Source organism: Triticum urartu, chromosome 6, assembly GCF_003073215.2.
Source record: "Triticum urartu cultivar G1812 chromosome 6, Tu2.1, whole genome shotgun sequence".
Taxonomy (NCBI): domain Eukaryota; kingdom Viridiplantae; phylum Streptophyta; class Magnoliopsida; order Poales; family Poaceae; genus Triticum; species Triticum urartu.
The window spans coordinates 501,867,603-501,885,863 of NC_053027.1; the positions used below are offsets into that span (position 1 = coordinate 501,867,603).

Below are 18,261 nucleotides of genomic sequence, written 5' to 3' on the forward strand. Positions count from 1 at the left end.
ACTTTGGGGCACTCTTTGAAGTACCTTTGTGTTGGTTTGAATAGATGAATCTGAGATTGTGTGATGCATATCATATAATCATACCCACGGATACTTGAGGTGGCATTGGAGTATCTAGGTGACATTAGGGTTTTGGTTGATTTGTGTCTTAAGGTGTTATTCTAGTACGAACTCTAGGATAGATTGAACGGAAAGAATAGCTTCGTGTTATTTTACTACGGACTCTTGAATAGATCGATCAGAAAGGATAACTTTGAGGTGGTTTCGTAACCTACCATAATCTCTTCATTTGTTCTCCGCTATTAGTGACTTTGGAGTGACTCTTTGTTGCATGTTGAGGGATAGTTATATGATCCAATTATGTTATTATTGTTGAGAGGACTTGCACTAGTGAAAGTATGAACCCTAGGCCTTGTTTCAATGCATTGCAATACCGTTTGTGCTCACTTTTATCATTAGTTACCTTGCTGTTTTTATATTTTCATATTACAAAAACCTTTATCTATCATCCATATTGCACTTGTATCATCATCTCTTCGCCGAACTAGTGCACCTATACAATTTACCATTGTATTGGGTGTGTTGGAGACACAAGAGACTCTTTGTTATTTGGTTGCAGGGTTGCTTGAAAGAGACCATCTTCATCCTACGCCTCCTACAGATTGATAAACCTTAGGTCATCCACTTGAGGGAAATTTGCTACTGTCCTACAAATCTCTGCACTTGGAGGCCCAACAACGTCTACAAGAAAAAGGTTGTGTAGTAGACATCATGCACTACTACTTGCTCATGCTCTAGCGAGGCCTTGATGTTCCATGCTGGAGATGTGCTACTCGTTGTAAGAGGTCAATTAGTTTCCCTAGTGAGTAGTATCAATCTTAGTTTGCTGAACTAGAATGTGCATGGACTCAATTGTCCAAATAGGAGATCTAGTGTCAATGAAACAATTGTAACTTCTACGTGTCATATCGCAGGTATTTAAGAATCCATGTTCCAAGTAGTCGATGCCATGATTGTTGCCTTCCCCTATTTAAGAATCCATGTTCCAAGTAGTCGATGCCATGATTGTTGCCTTCCCCTTAGGGGTACAGACTGAATGGCTTTGCCCATGTCCGGCAATTGGAATGCGTTGTGGGATCATCATGCTCTAGGACGAAGACCATGTCCGTGTGGAAGATGGGCACTTTGGCGCCTTCACCCTCTTAGCCAAGATCACCATGGCTTGATTCGACACCACCTTGAAGATAACCACGGTCTATGGCCCGATTATAAGTGACCAAAAATATGTTTTCTTCCAAGAGCTCAAGAATGAAAAACCTCCCCTTGGTGACAAAAGGCTTGCCACGGGTGACTTTCAACCTACCGCGCTAGGGACAAGAATCGAACCAATGCAAATCGTAGTTGCATCGTCCGGTTTTGAAATGCCCTCGACTTTTGCGAGCTTAAAGAGATTCATATTCAGGATTGACAGTACACTGGAGCAATGAGCAAAACAACCTAACCATGTCCAAGTTGGATGCCTTTTTTTTCTACAATGAGGAATAAGACATTACCTTTGACAAGCACATCCTTCATGCACTATCCTCATCAGTGTTAGACTGTTGCTCTCATTTTGGCTAATAATGATGGTCCTAGGCAGCATAAGTCATTTCACTTCAAAAATTTATGGACGAACATGCCCGATTTGCGTCAACTTTTCCATGACGTCTGGAAAGAACCTTCTGTGCACACTGAACCCTATGAATGCCTCTTTCACACACTGAAAGCTACTAGACACGAGTTTAAGATTTGGAGTAAGTCGATATTATCCAATTCCAAAATTCAGCTACATATGGCCCTGGAATCATTCCTCATTTGAATGGGGCCCAGGAAAATAGAGAGTTAAGTTGTGAGGTGATAGATTTGAGAAAGAGACTCAAAATGCGGGTGGTTGGACTTGTGGTCATGGAAAGCGCTAGGAAAATACCAAGCTCTAGGGTCACTAACATTAAAGAGGGAGATGCCAACACCCGCTATTTTCACTCGAAGATCAATGGAATTCGGTGGAAAATCCTAATTCACCGCCTTAAGCATGGGAGTGGCGGGGTAACGGATCATGACTACAAGAAGGCCATTATCCATGCTCACTTCTCAGCTATGATGAAAAAGAGCAACCCACGCGCTAAGAGCGTGAATTGGGCTTCCATTCCTGCTGCCGACCATGACCTATCCCATCTTGGGGACCCCATCACGGAGGAGATCAAGGCTGCGATTTTTGCCCTCCCTAGTGACAAGGCTCACGGGCCTGATGAATTCACCGGGAAATTCTGCAAAGAATATTGGGATATTATCAAAGATGGCATCATGCTTGTGATCAATAACTTCTCGGGCCTCCACACGAAAAAAATTCACTGGCTAAACTCAACTAATCTTGCTCTCATCCACAAGAAAGATGGCGTCGGGGACATCACTAACTTAGGCATATTAGGCCCAAGGAGCTCGGAGGTCTGGGAATTCTTAACTTTGGGTATTTCGCTTTTGCAATGTGTTTAAGATGGTTATGGCTAGAATGGGATGACCTTCCGAGAGCATTGTACAACACGGGGACACTATGCAACAATGGGGTTGGGACCTCTTTGCGGCGTCCACTAAGGTTACAATTGGTAATGGTACAACTGCGAAATTTTGGGAGCCATCTTGGTTGGAGGGGATAAGGCCCAAAGACATTGCACCACAAAAAAAGGTTTTCCTTAAAAAAGGGGACCATAGTGGACAAAAGGCTTTGAGGGATAATGCTTGAATTAATCACATTAATACTTAACACGGGGTGATGCTTGTGCTCATGCAGCAATTCGCCACTCTTTGGAAAAAGTTGGCCATTGTCAACAGACAACCTGGAGCCCAAATTTTTATCATATGAAAGCTCATTAATGGAGGAAACTACACCACATTGCCGGCCTCCAAGGCCAAATCGTTGGACTTGCCCGCTGTAATTTGCAAGCCATGGTCTGGAAGATGTGGTTGTCGCCCAAATGCATTTTTTTTCTTGGTTAGTCACTTAAAATAAAATTTGGACGACATTAGACTTCAACAAAGTGGATGACCCAACTGCTGGCTATATTATTAACCTTACTCTAAACAAGAAGATACGTGCACGTATAGGAATACACATGTATTTCAACAGGATCCATGCGCACTGGCGTGCACTTCCCCTGTTCAGGGCGCCATGACGCAGCCGTAATTGCTTTCAAAATATAATCGCCTTTACCTGAAATATAGTAATCGATTCAAAACCTTGGCCGACAAGCCGATATGACTTGTCCTCAGCCTGTGTGTCTGCGCGTTGTGATTTTGACCTGACAAGCTCTTCTATGTGACAACTGTAGCACCGCCCAGCACGCTAATTCATTCGATGCATCCAATTTCACCCTGAAACGTGTATATTATATATACATCTCTACCTTGACGAATCTAAAACAAGGGAGGGAGTACTTTTTCCTGTATAATAACATTAATAACACTCACGAATGAGTATGTAAATCCTTAGGCTGGTCATAATGGCAAGTATTATATACTAGTTTCATGTATATGATACTAGTGTATGATACTACATTCGTAGTGCATAATATTATATGTTAATATCATAGATGACTTTATTTATTAGCATGCATGACACATAGTAGCATATTATTTAATATGATACGATATCATGATATAATACTCAACCCTTTTTTTGTTCGTTTAATCATATGACACCTCATCAAATTTGACTAGTTGACATGCATGATACTACCTATACTACTCACATTATGATCAGCCTTTTCAGTCTGCCCTGCGGCATGTATGTAGTATGTGCGGGTGCACTACCTGGGCATGCAGTCATACTTGATCATCAGCTTTGATGTTTCGCCGACGCTTGATTTTTCTCATTAATTAATTTAGTTTAAAGGAGCAACCGGTAGGTACTTACTACAAATGCATGATCCCCACGCTGCACCAACAACCGTATTTTTTAGTTTATCTACTTTAGTGGCAGATACAATATGTTTCTTTTTCTTCGTCAGCAATATAAAACATCTGTTTATGCAAAGTTTTCAGTAGCGGCTATAGCGCCGTTATAGCTCATAGAGAGCACAACCACTGAAGCTAAATACTTTTAATGTTAAATTGAAAATGAACGCTAATACCTTACTAATTTCTGCTACACCCTTAAATTTGGAGGCTAAACTACTGTGGCAAAAATAAAATCTAGACTTTTTGAAATCATGTTGTAGCGGACCATATTTATATCCCACGGAGAAATAAGACGGCTCGCAACGTACAACAATCCTATTATATTCATTCCTCACTAAAATAGATGTGGTGACCGCTGAGGTCAGAGGAGGGACCTAAGTGAGATCTACAAATCTGTACATTTGTCTTATTCTTCCTTTTTGTTTTTGTTATATATATGAAGTAATCGTGCAAAGTTTTTTTTTCTTTCTGACTGAACATGTCTATGTAAATATGTGATATATCATATATGATGTCTGATGTTGTATGCTTATTTTTTTCATGATTTAAACAAAAACTCTTAATGAGGCTTAGCTTCTCTATAATTCTAGCCAAATGATAAGTGCCACACGTCAGGTCCGTGACACTCCGGTCGTGACGTTTTTCGATGGCAATTTAAGCCACGCAAGGATGTCTAAGTTCCAGTGACACACGGCAAGTTTCTGTCAGATTGAAGCACGAAAGTTACCATCCTTGCGTCACTAAACTTACCATAAAAAATGTTCAGAGTTGACACATGTGTTCGTACCTGACTATGGCACTTACTAGAGTCCTAATTCTACTTATAGCTTATGAGCAAAGCATGGCTAAATGGCATAGCCCACAATTTAAACATGAGATTTTTCTCTCATTTGCTATTTAATTGCAAGTTAGCGAGAATGTAACTTGTAGTCAAGGACGACCTGGTTGGCCACGGCGTCACCGGTGGAGGACACTCGGAAGTTGATGGTGCGGATGGCGGGTGGGGAGGGAGGGCCACCGACACCGGAGAAGAGTCTGAACCTAGAGGAATGGCGGGGGCAGCGGCAAGGCAATGAAGGTGGCGGAGGCAGACGGCCCGGCCGACGTTGGGTAGGAAGAGGAGGGGCAGGAGGAAGAGGAGACGACGACAGCAGGACGAAGAAGTTAGGGCAAAAGATCGACTTCCACCAAATCTTTTTTCAGGCAACTTGCATGTAGTCGATCTCGATTTTTGTCTATACATACTTGGCCAGGGAGCTAGATATGTTTCTCTACGTGAGTGGCAGATATATTTCATTTTCTTAACCAGCAATAGATATTCGATGTTGCCTATATATGCATGGCCAGGGGGCTAGGCCGATGGTACCGTTGCTCCAAACAATACAGGCACACTGAACCACCAGCTATATTGGCAAGTCGGCAAAGCTGGTCGATTAATGGGGCTCAAGCTCCCGGCAGCACTACTGCTCTCCCAGGTGGCCAAGCTAGGCTCCCTCCTCATTCTCTTCCTTCTCGTGCTGCTGGTGCCTGCCTTCCTCAGGGTCCCCTATTGCTACCTCCTCTTCAACGCCATCGTCCTCGCGCTGGGCATCCAAGCCGGCCTCCTGCGCCGCGGCAGCACCATGACCTCTTCCGACGCCGACGAAGACCGGCACCGGTCTTCGCGGACTGGTCAGGATGTCACGCCTGTCAGTATCGCGGCTTCACCGTTTCAGAGGGCCAGATCAGTCTATCCCAACGACCAGACGGCGGTTGCAGATGATCATGCGGTACCTGCCATTGGAGCAAGTAACATAGTTGACCTGAAGACCAAGACCAAGAAGGTGGTGCTGACGATGCTGATGAAGAAGTGCCCGTCGGCGGCGAGCATCTTCTTCCTCAGTGCGCTGAACGGTAGCCGAGCCAGCGGAGAGGACAAGGCATGCGAAGAGCAGCAGGAAGACCGTAAACTCGACGTGGAAATGACTCGGCAGGAGCTGTTTGCCAACACGGAGAGGTTCATCGGGGACTTCCACAAGGAGCTCAGGATGCAGAGACAGTAGCTTTCAAAGCTAGTACAAAAACTTAATTTGGCTTTCCTTTTCCTCTTATTATTAGGGTGATACTTGATAGGCACGCTTCGCCGCGCCGGTGATATCAGGCTTGTCTTTTGCTGCTAACTTTTTGTTGTGTTGCGTGAGAAAAAACATGAGGTGAGCGAGATGTGCCTGTAGTTTTGGTAATAAGGATTGAGGAAATGCACTTTAGCAGTTCAACTCTATCATAAAGTAGTTCAGCTTCCAGGTTACATCTGGACCTGCTATGCAATCTGAGATGTATAAAGTTCAACTTTGTTTATTTCTACAGGACCGAGAATTTCGTTGTTCAGTCAACGTGTTGAGGTGCTGAGATGCAGTGTCAGTACAGTCTGCTATGAGTAACCTCTTCGATACGTTTTAGCTAGCCACAGGAGCAACACGTAAATAGGACAACACGAGTATCAAAGATGAGTGGAGAAATAATATTTAGTGAATAGAGGTTCTACAAAAGTTCTTGCAAAATAAAAGAGGAGAAGGGCATGTCATATATATATACTCCCTCCGTTCCAAAATAGATGGCTCAACTTTAAAGTTAATATAAAGTTGAGTCATCTATTTTGGAACAGAGGGAGTGCATGTGTGAAATCTGCATTAAGTCTCTCTCTCCTCGGCAAATGATTGTTTAAATTACTGACGGAAGATAGTGCATGGCAAACACTCTTAAGGAGAAAATGCGTAGGTTTCAAGGCGGTATCTCAAGTATACTGAAAGTCTGCGGATTTCCACTTTTGGGCAAGTCTAATAGCTACGAAGAAATATTTCTTCTGCTATCGATTCTTCTCAATTAAAGATGGCTCGAAAATTAGATTCTGAGAGGACAAGTGGCTAGGAGATGCCACACTCCGGAAACAATATCCGGCTCTATACAACATTGTGCGCCATAAGGGTGATACAATCGCCACGGTACTGAAATCATTTCCGCCAAATGTGGCGTTCGACTCCAATCATGAAACATCCTGCTCCAGCGGTTGTCCACTGTGCATTTGTCACATGGGTCTGACGTTTTCCGTTGGAACCTCCATGGGAATGGACAATTCTCAGTGGAGTCGATGTATACAGCGTTAATCCAGTCTGATGTGTGAGTTGATAATAATAAGAAGATCTGGAAGATGAAGATACCTCTTAAGAATAAATTCTTTGCATGGTATATTCGTCGCGGAGTCATTCTTACTAAAGATAACCTTATTAAGAGGAATTGGCATGAAAGTACGCAATGTGTCTTTTGTCACCATGATGAGACAATAAAAAATTTATTCTTCCATTGCAAATTGGCTCGTTTTATATGGTCAGTCATCCAAATAGTTTCTGGCTTGTGTCCTCCTTGTAGTGTTGTTAATGCATTTCGCAACTGGTTACATGGGATTGATATCAGGTTTAGAACACTCCTCAGGGTGGGAGCGCTTGCCGTTATTTGGTCGCTTTGGCTATGTAGAAATGATAAGATTTTTAATGATAAAAGTACTTCTCTGATGCAGGTTATCTACAGATGTGCCGAGACTCTTCATTTATGGTCCTCTCTACAATGTGTGAAGAATCAAGGCCTGTTTACGGAGGTGTGTACACGATTGAAGGCTACGGCGAGGGATATTTTTACCCAACATGGGTGGCAGCATGATCTTAGGATTGGCCCCCTACGCTTTAGGCGTTATACGAACTCTACGGATCTCTTTGTATTTGGTCTTTTTTTGTGTGTGAGAGAGGATCTTGTTTGGCTGTGTGCGTCTTAGTTATGTAATGCCGGCTGTAACATAAAGCGTCCCTTTTCAAAAAAAAAGTTAAGTCTCTCAGCGTTGTGAACATAAATCCCTGTCTCAACTGAGGCACATCATAAGCAATATCCTGTTGTGGAAGCCCCATCTGAAAATCCCAAGCTTCCTCCTGAACTCAAAGTGGACTCTGTTAGATATAACAGTCCAAACCGAAGTAGCTGAATCTACTTTCTTCATTCCAAAATGTTTGAAGTTCTAGGTTTTGTACTAAGTAAAAACAAAAGAGGTTTGACCAAATTTGTAGAAAAATATACCAATATTTACAACACCAAATTAGCTTCATTAGAATCGTCATTACATAAACTTTTATACTATATATTAGAAATTGTAACTTTGAAAAGTGTTTAAGGGTAGATATTAGATAAACTTTTTCTATAAAATTGATCAAACTTATACAAGTTTGACTTAGGACAAACCTGAAACTTTAAATATTTTTAAACGGAGTGAGTATAACACATGTAAACTCGTAAACTACCTCCTAGACTAGGTTCTCAAAGATAAGACAATCTAAACATAAGTTGCTAACAATAACACACATGCAAATGCCAAGCGATCGGCAAACCCTATTCCACATGTGAGTCAAGGGTAGGGAACCAAAATTGCACCCTCTGTATGCGGTAATGAGCCTGCCCACTTATTTTTTTCTCTATCTTCTCATTTGTTTTGGGAAGGAAGGTTCGAACCTTCCATGGACCGCTTTTTTTCTTCCTTTTTTATCCTTTTGCCTATTTTATTTGTGTTTTTGTTTTACTTTTCGTTTTAAATTCGTACTTTTTTCAAATCTAAAAATATCTTGTGAAATCCTGAACATTTATTAACATTAGTGAATGTTTTTTTAAATCATGAACATATTGTAAATTCACATTTTAATAAGAAGTTATTTTTAATTTGATTTTTTTGTGAATTTGAAAAAATTCTGGATTAAAAGAACATTCACGAATTCAAAAAACATTCTCAAGTTCAAAAAGCGTTCAGGAATTCAAAAAATTGTTTGCGGTTCCAAAAAATATTCATGAATTCAAAAAAATACGAGATGAAAATAAATATTCTCGAGGTAGAAAATGTTTGTGAATTTTTAAAAATATGCACAATTTGTAAAGTTGCTCAAGAATATTAAAAATGTTTGAAGTTTAAAAATCTTCATAAATTCAGAAAAATCTTTACGATTTCAAAAATAGAAACAGAAAATATTAATAATAAAAGGCATAAAATGAAAAGATCTCAATGAAATCGGTGCCAAGAAAGCCAGAAAAAGAAAATGTTGTACCATTGAACTCTCTAGAACCTCCGAAAAGTGGTTAGAAGATAGAGAAATAGAACAGATAAACATGTGTGTGGATTGTCCCGGTACCGTGCGCGATGGGTGCGCTTTGGTTGTTGATCCCTGAACTACATGCGGAATAGGAAATGCCCCCTAGGCGTTAATTAGGAGGTGGAGGTGGCATTTAAGTTTTCCCATGTTGCATCTAGCTCTCCTCATGAGAAACTCCACCGAGGACGAGGGTCTTCTCGCCTCCCGCCGGTGCCGCTGTTGATCTGCTTTGTCTCCGATGGCCTTAGGGTCATGGAGGCACGATGGACCTCAGCCCTCATCGGTCGGAGGGCTTATGCTATGTTTTTAGGTCTTTTTTTTGGAGTTGATTAGGGTTTGTGTCCTACTCGGGGAGGCGAGACGATGGCAGCTCCCTATCATTGGAATAAGGTCCTCTCCGTCTAGTCCTTGTTTCGGTGGTGCGTACAACGTTGTCGGAAGGCGTGTGGAGGTGCATATCTGGCGGATCTTGTGGGATTCGGTCGGTGTTGGTCTTCGGTGGATCTCCATGGATCCAGTCTTGTTGCGTCTACGTTGTGTGTTTACAGGTTGGATTCTTCTGATCTATGCTTCTCTTCATCGGCGACGGTTGCTGTTCTGGTGTTTTGGTCCTATGGGATCTTAGTACGTCGACTTCCGGACTGTCTACTACAACGAATTTTGCCCGCCTCCGATGAAGGAGGGGCGATGACGGCGACGCACCTTCAACTCGTTTCAGTGTTTGTAGTCGTCACTAGGTGATGAATTGACCTGGATGTAATTTTTATTATTTTTAGTGGCCTTTGTACTGCCATGACAGTTGACTAATAGATTGGAAGTTTCTCGTAAAAAAAGTTTTCACATGTTTTATGAAAATATTTGCGTATTACTTTAAAAATGTATTTGCATACATAAAACAAAAAGGAAACGGGGAAAGAAAATAAGAAAAGACAAAGAAAATGGTGAGGCAGAAAACCTGGAAAAAGGCCCAAATAACAAAAGAAAAAAACAGAAACAGAAGAAGAAAAAACCCAGATCCCGGTGCCTTGTGATGGGCCGGCCCATGCAGAGCTCGCGTGGGCGATTCCGGCAGAATGAACCATCATCGTGATCGTCCTTCCACAGATTCTCCTAAAAAAAAAAACCACGTCGGTGACATTCACCGCGAAACCACCACCGACCAAAGCCTTCCTTGGACTTCAAGCGTGTGCCCAGGCCCGCCCGGAAAAGAGCCGAACACAAAAGGCGATCTCCGGCCACCGATCCGGCAAAAAGACGCCCCCGGTATCGATACCATGAGTGCCGCAGTTATCACAAGCAGCACTACGCGTGATGAGGCGTAGTCTAACCGGCAGCTCGAGCTGGAAAGAAAGGAAAGGCGGCAGGATGGATCGAGTGAGTTGTACCAGCGGCGAGTGGTCTGCTCGCCCACACGGCCGGCCGGCCACGTCCGGCAGCACCACCACTCCAGTCCAGTGCACTTTGGACGTCGCCTTTTGGCGCGGGCATCATTCCCCTTCCAAATTCAGGATGGAAGCCGCCAATGATAAATAGTGCCATAACTAATGGTACTACTACTACTAGTAGTAGTAATCGCAATCAGCCTAATTATTCGATGATCGCGACGGTTTTGATTTCCTGCGAACGAGAGGCGCCGGTTGAGCTGGCAGTTGTCGAAGGCACAGAGGTTTTGGCATTGGAGAACGTGCGCTCGTGCCCGGATTTATTAGAGGATCTGCTTCCATGTTCACCTGTTTGTGATGCTTCCCAAGTTGGCCGAAGAAACTTCAGAACCGACGGAGGAAGAAGAAGAAGAAGAAGAAGAAGAAGAAACTGTGGCTTGGCAAGCGACGGCCTACGCGACTTCTCTGCAGTTCAGGTGTCCAGCAGCACTCGGCGAGCCTGTATGGAACTTACTCTGACGTGTGTCGAGGTCCACCTGCCTGCGCGACGAGACGAACGGTCACGATCGCCCGTCGCGATCAGCTCCAATCCGGTGGATTCGGCGGGTGACTCCGGGCGCGAGCTGCCCCTGACCGGGGAGTAAAAATATGGCCGCCCGTCGCGTCGGGAGCACGAGCTAAAGAATACTACGCGCGAAATGCTTTGGTGGTTAATCTGGAAGTGCCGTGCGCAGCGCACAAAACAAAAGCGGGAATCGGACAAACCACCGACCCTGGCGACGAGACGGGCCGCGGCAGGTGACTTGTGACATGCCACCCACGCGCCAAAACCACACCCCTCTCCCGGAAGGAACCTCCCCAGCAGTCCCAGTCTTCCTTCAGCTAGTTTTCAAAAGAAAAAAAAGTCTTCCTTCAGCTATAACCGGTCACCACCAACCAACACCGCGATCTTCTCGATCAGAATACTGTGAACCTATCCGGGTCAAGGTTCGGCCTCTCTACGAGCAACTCCAACAGGCCGATTCAAACGAACGACGCTTTTGTCTGTTTTTTGTTCGTTTGGGTCGGCCGTCCGCCCGACGTCCGTCCTTTTATAGCTTAGAGTTGGCAGTGCGCCTAACGCGTCGACTCATTTTATAACCGCGCGTGCTTAGATCATGCCAGCAGCCGTGTCGTCGTCCTGATTTTGGCGCTCCAGCGCGCAGGAAAATCGGCCTAGCGCGTGCTGGTTTTGGCGCTCCAGCGTGCGGGAAAGGTTCGCACGCGCGCCGCGTTCGGCGCTCGTTATAAGAAGGCGCTCCCTCCACACTCTGTTCGCCGCCTACTCGTCTCGCCCCACAAGTCTCGTCGCCTCTGCGTCACCATGTCGATTCGCCGCCTGGGCATTTCGGATTTTCGCGAAGTCCGCGAGCGCCGCTCCGGCGCCTTCTCCTCCGAGATTTGGTTTGGTGAGAAACGCCTCATCCTCGGCACCTTCGACACCGCAGAGGAGGCGGCATGGCGCCTCTTGAGGCCTCTTCAGGAGATGAATTTTCCCGACGTGTCCAGCCAGCGGGCGCAGGATCTCGCGCCTCTCTCGCGGCTTTTCACCGACGGAGATCGTCGTGTCCATCGGAGGCGGCAGCGTCGCCTTGCCATCACCGAGATGGACGTGAAAGCCATGGTGGTGTGGCGCGAACACTTCCCTCAGGACATCGTCGATGAGCGCCAGTTCTATAAGCAAAGAAGAACGGAGAGGGAGGCGAGGAGAACAGAGCGAGCCGCCTATCGGGAGGACAAGCATGCGCGGAAGCAGGTCGCTCAATTGAAACTGAAACTACGAGAAACATCGGGGTGAGACTTCGAGGACGAGCAGTATGCTGACGTCTACATTCAGATGTCGGAGAAGAACATTACCGAGTCGGAGTCGGAAAGCGACGAGTAGTTGGTCTTTTCTTTTATCTGTGTACGTTAGAAGTATCTATGTATCCTTTTCTATCGGAAAAAATGGCCGGCGGCGTCGACGATGAGGCAGGCGAGCGAGGCTGTGCTGTTGGATGTGGAGAGGCCAATGTGCCATCAATCAGCGGGTCCGGAGAGAAGAGAGAGCGAATGCCCGCGCATCCGTCTCGTGTCCGCGCCGACACAAATACGGCTCAAAAATGAGCCAGAAATAGATCGGCAGGAGGACAAAAATGGACGCACGTCGACACGTTGGATTGATTTTTTTGTCCGCGTCGATCCAAACAAACGACGGCGGATGAAATGGGTCGCCTGTTAAAGTTGCTCTAAGTTGGCGTCGGTGCACCGAAGCAGAACGGTTCAAAGGTAAAACGGAAGAAACTGTGTCGTGGCAGTGAAGCGCTGAAGCAGTGGTAGATGAGACTGAAGAGAGAGGGACGTCGCGGCTGCCGGACTGTGTAGAAGCTTTGGCCGGTTCCGCGGCAGAGCTTTCGGTCGCCGGTGGGCGTCGGTTGGTCCGGACTCTGGACTGCACGTAGCAATACGTTTCCTGCCGCCGACGCCGACGCCGACGCCTTCTCCCCCCGGAATGCGTGCCGTACGCACCACCGCCGAGCTCCCTTGTGGAGAAAGAGAAGAGAGAACCGTGGCATTGCGCCGACGAGGACAGGTTTCGAACCTACGAGGCGCGCTGCCAATACGTGGTCCATGCACCCATGCCATCCCATCTTTGCAGCAAGTTTCAGTACCACGCGATCTCGGCATCAAGTGAAGTGAAGTCCACACCCACACCCACACATCGTCAGTGGCCATCATCAGTTCACGAGGCCGCCGATCGTCGACCAGGAAACAGATGGCGCGTGAAAAAGAAAAAGAAAATCCAAAATCGTAGGTCGCTGAGGTGACTAACGTACGTACCTAGTCAGTCCACTACCGAATTGACAGTCTAAGGGCATGTACAATGGTTGATAAGTTAGTCTTATCTTAAGTTTTACATGTAATTTAAAAATAACAAAGAAAAATGTCTACAATGGGTCATCTCTTAGCCTTATCTTCAATAACTGGCAATTCCTAAAAATATGGTGAGACATATTATGCTAAAAGATCATCTCTTGTTTTATCTTAAATAAGAGAAGACAATCCTTCTCTTATGAGTTCTCTCTCCTCCACCTCATTATTTATCCTACGTGGCACTCGAAAAATAGCACCATTGTACATGCCCTAATCAGCACTGAGAAACGTGTGTTCCTCGCCCCCAGGCAGCCGCGCAACGTGCGCCCCGGAGTCCGATGCACGGGCCCCCGAATTTTCAGCCGCCGGACCAAGGTTCCGTCGCTCGATCCGACGCGGATAACCCCAGCTCCAGCCGTTCATCCCATCGCCGAAGACACCACTGCTCACTGAGACGTGCGAGGCAATGATTCCATCCACCCTCCACTCTCCATCGCCTGACCTGACTGACTGACTGACGCGGCCGGGAACTCCACCACCACCACCGCCCGGCCCCAACCGGTAGATAACGCGCGAGTTAATACGCGTAACGCGCCTACCCCGTGACCCGGAACGCTCCTTGCTTCCGCGGCATAAAGCGCTCGCCTTTCCCACTCCCGTTCCCCCCCGTCGCAGGCACCTCCCCGCCCGCGCGCCCCACCTCTGCTCAGATCTCGCCCCGCCCCCGCCTCGCCGCCGAGATCGCCTAGGCTCAGCTCCCGCCCCGCTGGCCGCGATCCACGATCAGTCGGTGCCGGTTCCCCTCGTCTCGGTTGGTGGCATTGCTCTGGCCTGGTCCATCTCTTCTTTGTCCCAGCGCGTTTGGGTGGCTTCTGTGTTGGATTGGTCGGCGACGCGGCAGTGGCGCTGATCGGGGTCTTGATTGGTTGCTGGATTGGGTAGTGGGTAGTGGGGGACGCGGTGGATGGGCTGCACGGGCTCCAGGCACGCGCTGCGGGGCGGCCTCCGGAAGTCCTTCGGGCGGAGCCGCTCCGACCCGGCGGCCGCCGGGGCGGCGCACCACACCGTCGCGCTCAAGTCCTCCACGCTCGGCTCGCTCAGCCTGGACCGGGACGAGGAGATGATGAAGTGGCGCGCCGGCAGCTTCGGCGGCGCGGCCAAGGGCAAGGCCGCCACGCCGGCGCCGCCCCCGCAGCCGCAGCTGGCGAGGCGGCAGCGGCAGGTGGTCGGCACGCCGACCAAGACGCCCGTCCGCGAGCCCGAGGTGATCAATGTGTGGGAGCTCATGGAGGGCCTCGACGACAACAAGCACGAGGAGCGCGATGCGGCCGAGGGCGCCGAGGATGAGCGCGGGGAGCAGTCGCCGGAGTTCGATCCGGAAGTCATTTCGGAGTTCCGCAAGGCGCTCGGCGAGGCTTCGCCGCCGCGGGACTACGAGGGCGACGGCGAGTGCGTCAAGAAGCGCGAAATCCAGAGGTTCCCTGGCATCGTGCGCGCGCGGGTCAGCGCGTTCCAGCAGAGGATCGACGCGAAGCTCGCCAAGTTGGCGCGCCCACCCACGCCCACGCCCACACCCACGTCCCCGCCTCCTTCTCCGCCTCAGCCGCCGCAGCCGCAGCTGCCTCCCCCGCCGGACAGCCAGCGGAAGGTGGTGCTGTACCTGACCAGCCTGCGCGGCATCCGCAAGACGTTCGAGGACTGCTGGGCCACCAAGTCCATCCTCCACGGCTACGGCGTGCGCATCGACGAGCGCGACCTGTCGCTGCACGGCGGGTTCAAGGACGAGCTCCACGCCTCGCTGGGCTCCGCGGGGAGGCTGCCCCAGGTGTTCGTGGACGGCGAGCACCTGGGCGGCGCCGAGGAGGTCCGCCGCTTGCACGAGGCCGGGGAGCTGTCCAGGGCGCTGGAGGCCTGCGAGATGGCGCCGCCGAGCGCGGGCGGCAAGGGCGCCGCGCTGGAGGCGTGCTCCGGGTGCGGCGGCGTCCGGTTCGTGCCGTGCGAGGAGTGCTCCGGCAGCTGCAAGGTGTTCCTAGAGGAGCTGGACAGCTTCCGGCGGTGCCCCGACTGCAACGAGAACGGGCTCGTCCGGTGCCCACTCTGCTGCTTGTGACCGACGGCGAGAGATTCCTAGTGGTAGTGTGGTTTTGCTGCAGTTTCAGGTGAGCGCCGGCGGCGGCGGTGTTCAGCTCAGATGGTCTGTACAGAGAAGTACATACGCTTCTGTTACATTAGGACTGATCAAGTGACATTTGTACTGTGTATTAGTAATTGATTTTTGTCGAGCTTCCTTGTTTCCTTCTGGAATCAAATGTGTGCGAGGGAAATGACTGTAATGTTTTGGACAAAAATAGTTCTCGCTCAGAAGCGCGACTGAGTTGAGTGTCGTCAGTGCCACGAAACTGAAAGAGTCAATTACACCAGTGGTGCTAGAACTTGTCGTGAACAATCATTTTGATGGTAGAACTTGCGGCATACATAGTGTAAAAACTTAGCTCGATCGTACAAATACGATGCAAATCACGTTTGGATACGAAAGCGGCGCTGACCAGGCTCGCATGCATGGTGCAGGTCCCGCTGTCAGTGACAGGAAGGGAGGAAGGAGGACGTGTGTCTGTTTTTCACGAAAACACTCTTGATTTTTATTTTTTATTTTCACATAAGAGCTCCTTCTCATGTTGGAGTGTTGGCATGTTTTCCGTCTCTGTCGAAAGCCCGTCCCGCCTGTTAGTATAATATGAAAATTTGAAAGAAAAACTCGAACTTGCTATCATATACTGCCTCCGTTCCAAATTACTTGTCGCAGGTATGGATGTATTTAGATGTATTTTAGTTCTAGATACATCCATTTCTGTGACGAGTAATTTGAAACGGAGGGAGTAGGTGGGAAACAACCGGTCATAGCCACTGCACCAACAACGTCATCACACCTATAGTTCGTAAGTCCTTTGTAATGTAGTAGAACAAAGTCGCTCCTGGAGTTTGTCTTTTTAGAAGTACGTAAAGGTATGTAAATTCTAATCTCACTAATAAAAATAAAGTTTAATTATTCTTGCAGTATAAATAATACATAAAATGGAAGAAATTCTTTAGAAAATAGTTCACGTATTATTTTAAAATTATGCATCTATCTAAAATAATATTTATGAACTATAAAAATGTTTTTATACTGTAAAAAAATACAAATAAAGCCAATTTTGCACTCTTTTTTTAGAAAGCTGTAGAATATATATAAGTAAAATCTAGTACTATATTATAACTAATATACATAAAATAAATCACATTATAAAATATTGACGTATTAATTTAAAATTTATCCCTATGATTAAATTATAAATTACAGAATTCATGTAATAATATGCATATTGAATAAAATATGTCAAATTTATTTTATATTTTTCCGTATATTTCAGTAAATGCTTATATAAGTTAAAAAATGTTCAGAGTTTTCACAAAATATTGATTGATTCATGTTTTAAGAATTTTTTTATATCCTGTTAAATATTATAAGGGAATGCACTTCATGCGGCCCATTTGCACTATTACTTTTGTCAAGTTTACATAATATATGTAAATTATAATCAAATGTTATAAATAATATATATATATATGTAAACAATTAAATTATAAATTATTCACTTATTATTTAAAATTGCATCCATATATTCGAATTATAGATTACAAAAGTATTCACATTATAATTTGCATAATTCACAAAACATGAAATGGAATTTCTATGTTTTATATATTCAATAAATGCTCATATATGTTTAAAATGTTCACAGTTTTAATAAAATATTATGCATATAAGGTGCTCATTTTTATAATTTAATTTATTTTACTACTATGTATATTTTTTGTAACACATGATTATAATATAAATAGATTTTATAAAAAATAACACTGCAAAATGGGGGTCCCACCAAGTGCAGCCCACATAGGACGTGAAGGATATATACATGACGTATCCTGTCAAAACAAGAAAGTCTAGCCGTGGTTAACCATTGGCGGAAGCTAGCAAACCTACATGGTTCGATTTGTAGTCGCCCTATTTTTTTTATATAATTTATGTGTGGCTGACATATGAAACCCATATGGCCAACTTTTTGACACGTGCCAGGGGCTATTTCGTGAGGATAAAAAATTTGAGTTTCTTTTTGGTAAAATAACAGGCCTCATGTCATCTGGTGGCTGACAGCGGGACCCTGCTCCATGCAAGTGAGCCTAGTCAACGTCGCTTTCATATCCAAACACGATTTGTACCGTATCTGCACGCCCAAGCCAAGTTTTTACACTAGTTTGACGTATGCCGCAAGTTCTAGCACCAAAGTGACCGTTCACGACAAGTTCTAACACCACCGGTGCAATTGACTCAAACTGAAAGTTGAAGGTGTGTGCCCATAGCGGCGTCCTCTGTTCCACCGTTCCTGAAACCGATCTCCGGTCTGATCGGCCGGCTCAGAGCAGGAGCGGTGTATAGCCAACAATACGAAGTTGCCACGTTGCATTTAGTCAACCTTAATAGCTCATTTATGTAATAATTGATTATACTGGTATGCTATGTTTTTAATATGTGGCTTACTTTTTTCTCTCACAAAGTTCTCTCTACTCAACTAGGCAAAAAATGGATGTGGTATGTCTTACAACCTGTTTATGTCAACTTATTGTACTTGCTCTTATACGCCATCATTTTTTCTTGAAACAAGTGATAGCGTCGTCTAAGCTTCAGAAATGCGGGAAGTGGACTACTACATTGATGTGTTATCGCATGTGTCAGCAAAGCTTTGTAGCCGCACAACCCCGATATAAAATACCCCCTTGTCAATCGCATTAATAAC

At 46.1% G+C, this 18,261-nt stretch overlaps 2 protein-coding genes across 2 annotated transcripts; both read left to right on the forward strand.

The window, feature by feature from the left end:
* The first annotated feature begins 5,348 nt into the window (after positions 1-5,348).
* On the forward strand, positions 5,349-6,274 carry LOC125512539. The gene has a single exon (XM_048677638.1). It carries the CDS (start codon positions 5,430-5,432, stop codon positions 6,033-6,035), a length of 606 nt encoding a protein of 201 aa, XP_048533595.1. The 5' UTR covers positions 5,349-5,429; the 3' UTR covers positions 6,036-6,274.
* A 7,692-nt stretch (positions 6,275-13,966) lies between these two features.
* LOC125514606 (uncharacterized protein At5g39865-like) lies at positions 13,967-15,725 on the forward strand. Its single transcript, XM_048679942.1, has one exon. It carries the CDS (start codon positions 14,391-14,393, stop codon positions 15,534-15,536), a length of 1,146 nt encoding a protein of 381 aa, XP_048535899.1. The 5' UTR covers positions 13,967-14,390; the 3' UTR covers positions 15,537-15,725.
* Positions 15,726-18,261: the final 2,536 nt, after the last annotated feature.

Excerpts from the sequence above, each read along its gene's own strand:
- LOC125514606 (XM_048679942.1), top strand. The coding sequence starts at position 14,391 with ATGGGCTGCACGGGCTCCAGGCACGCGCTGCGGGGCGGCCTCCGGAAG.
- LOC125512539 (XM_048677638.1), top strand. The coding sequence starts at position 5,430 with ATGGGGCTCAAGCTCCCGGCAGCACTACTGCTCTCCCAGGTGGCCAAG.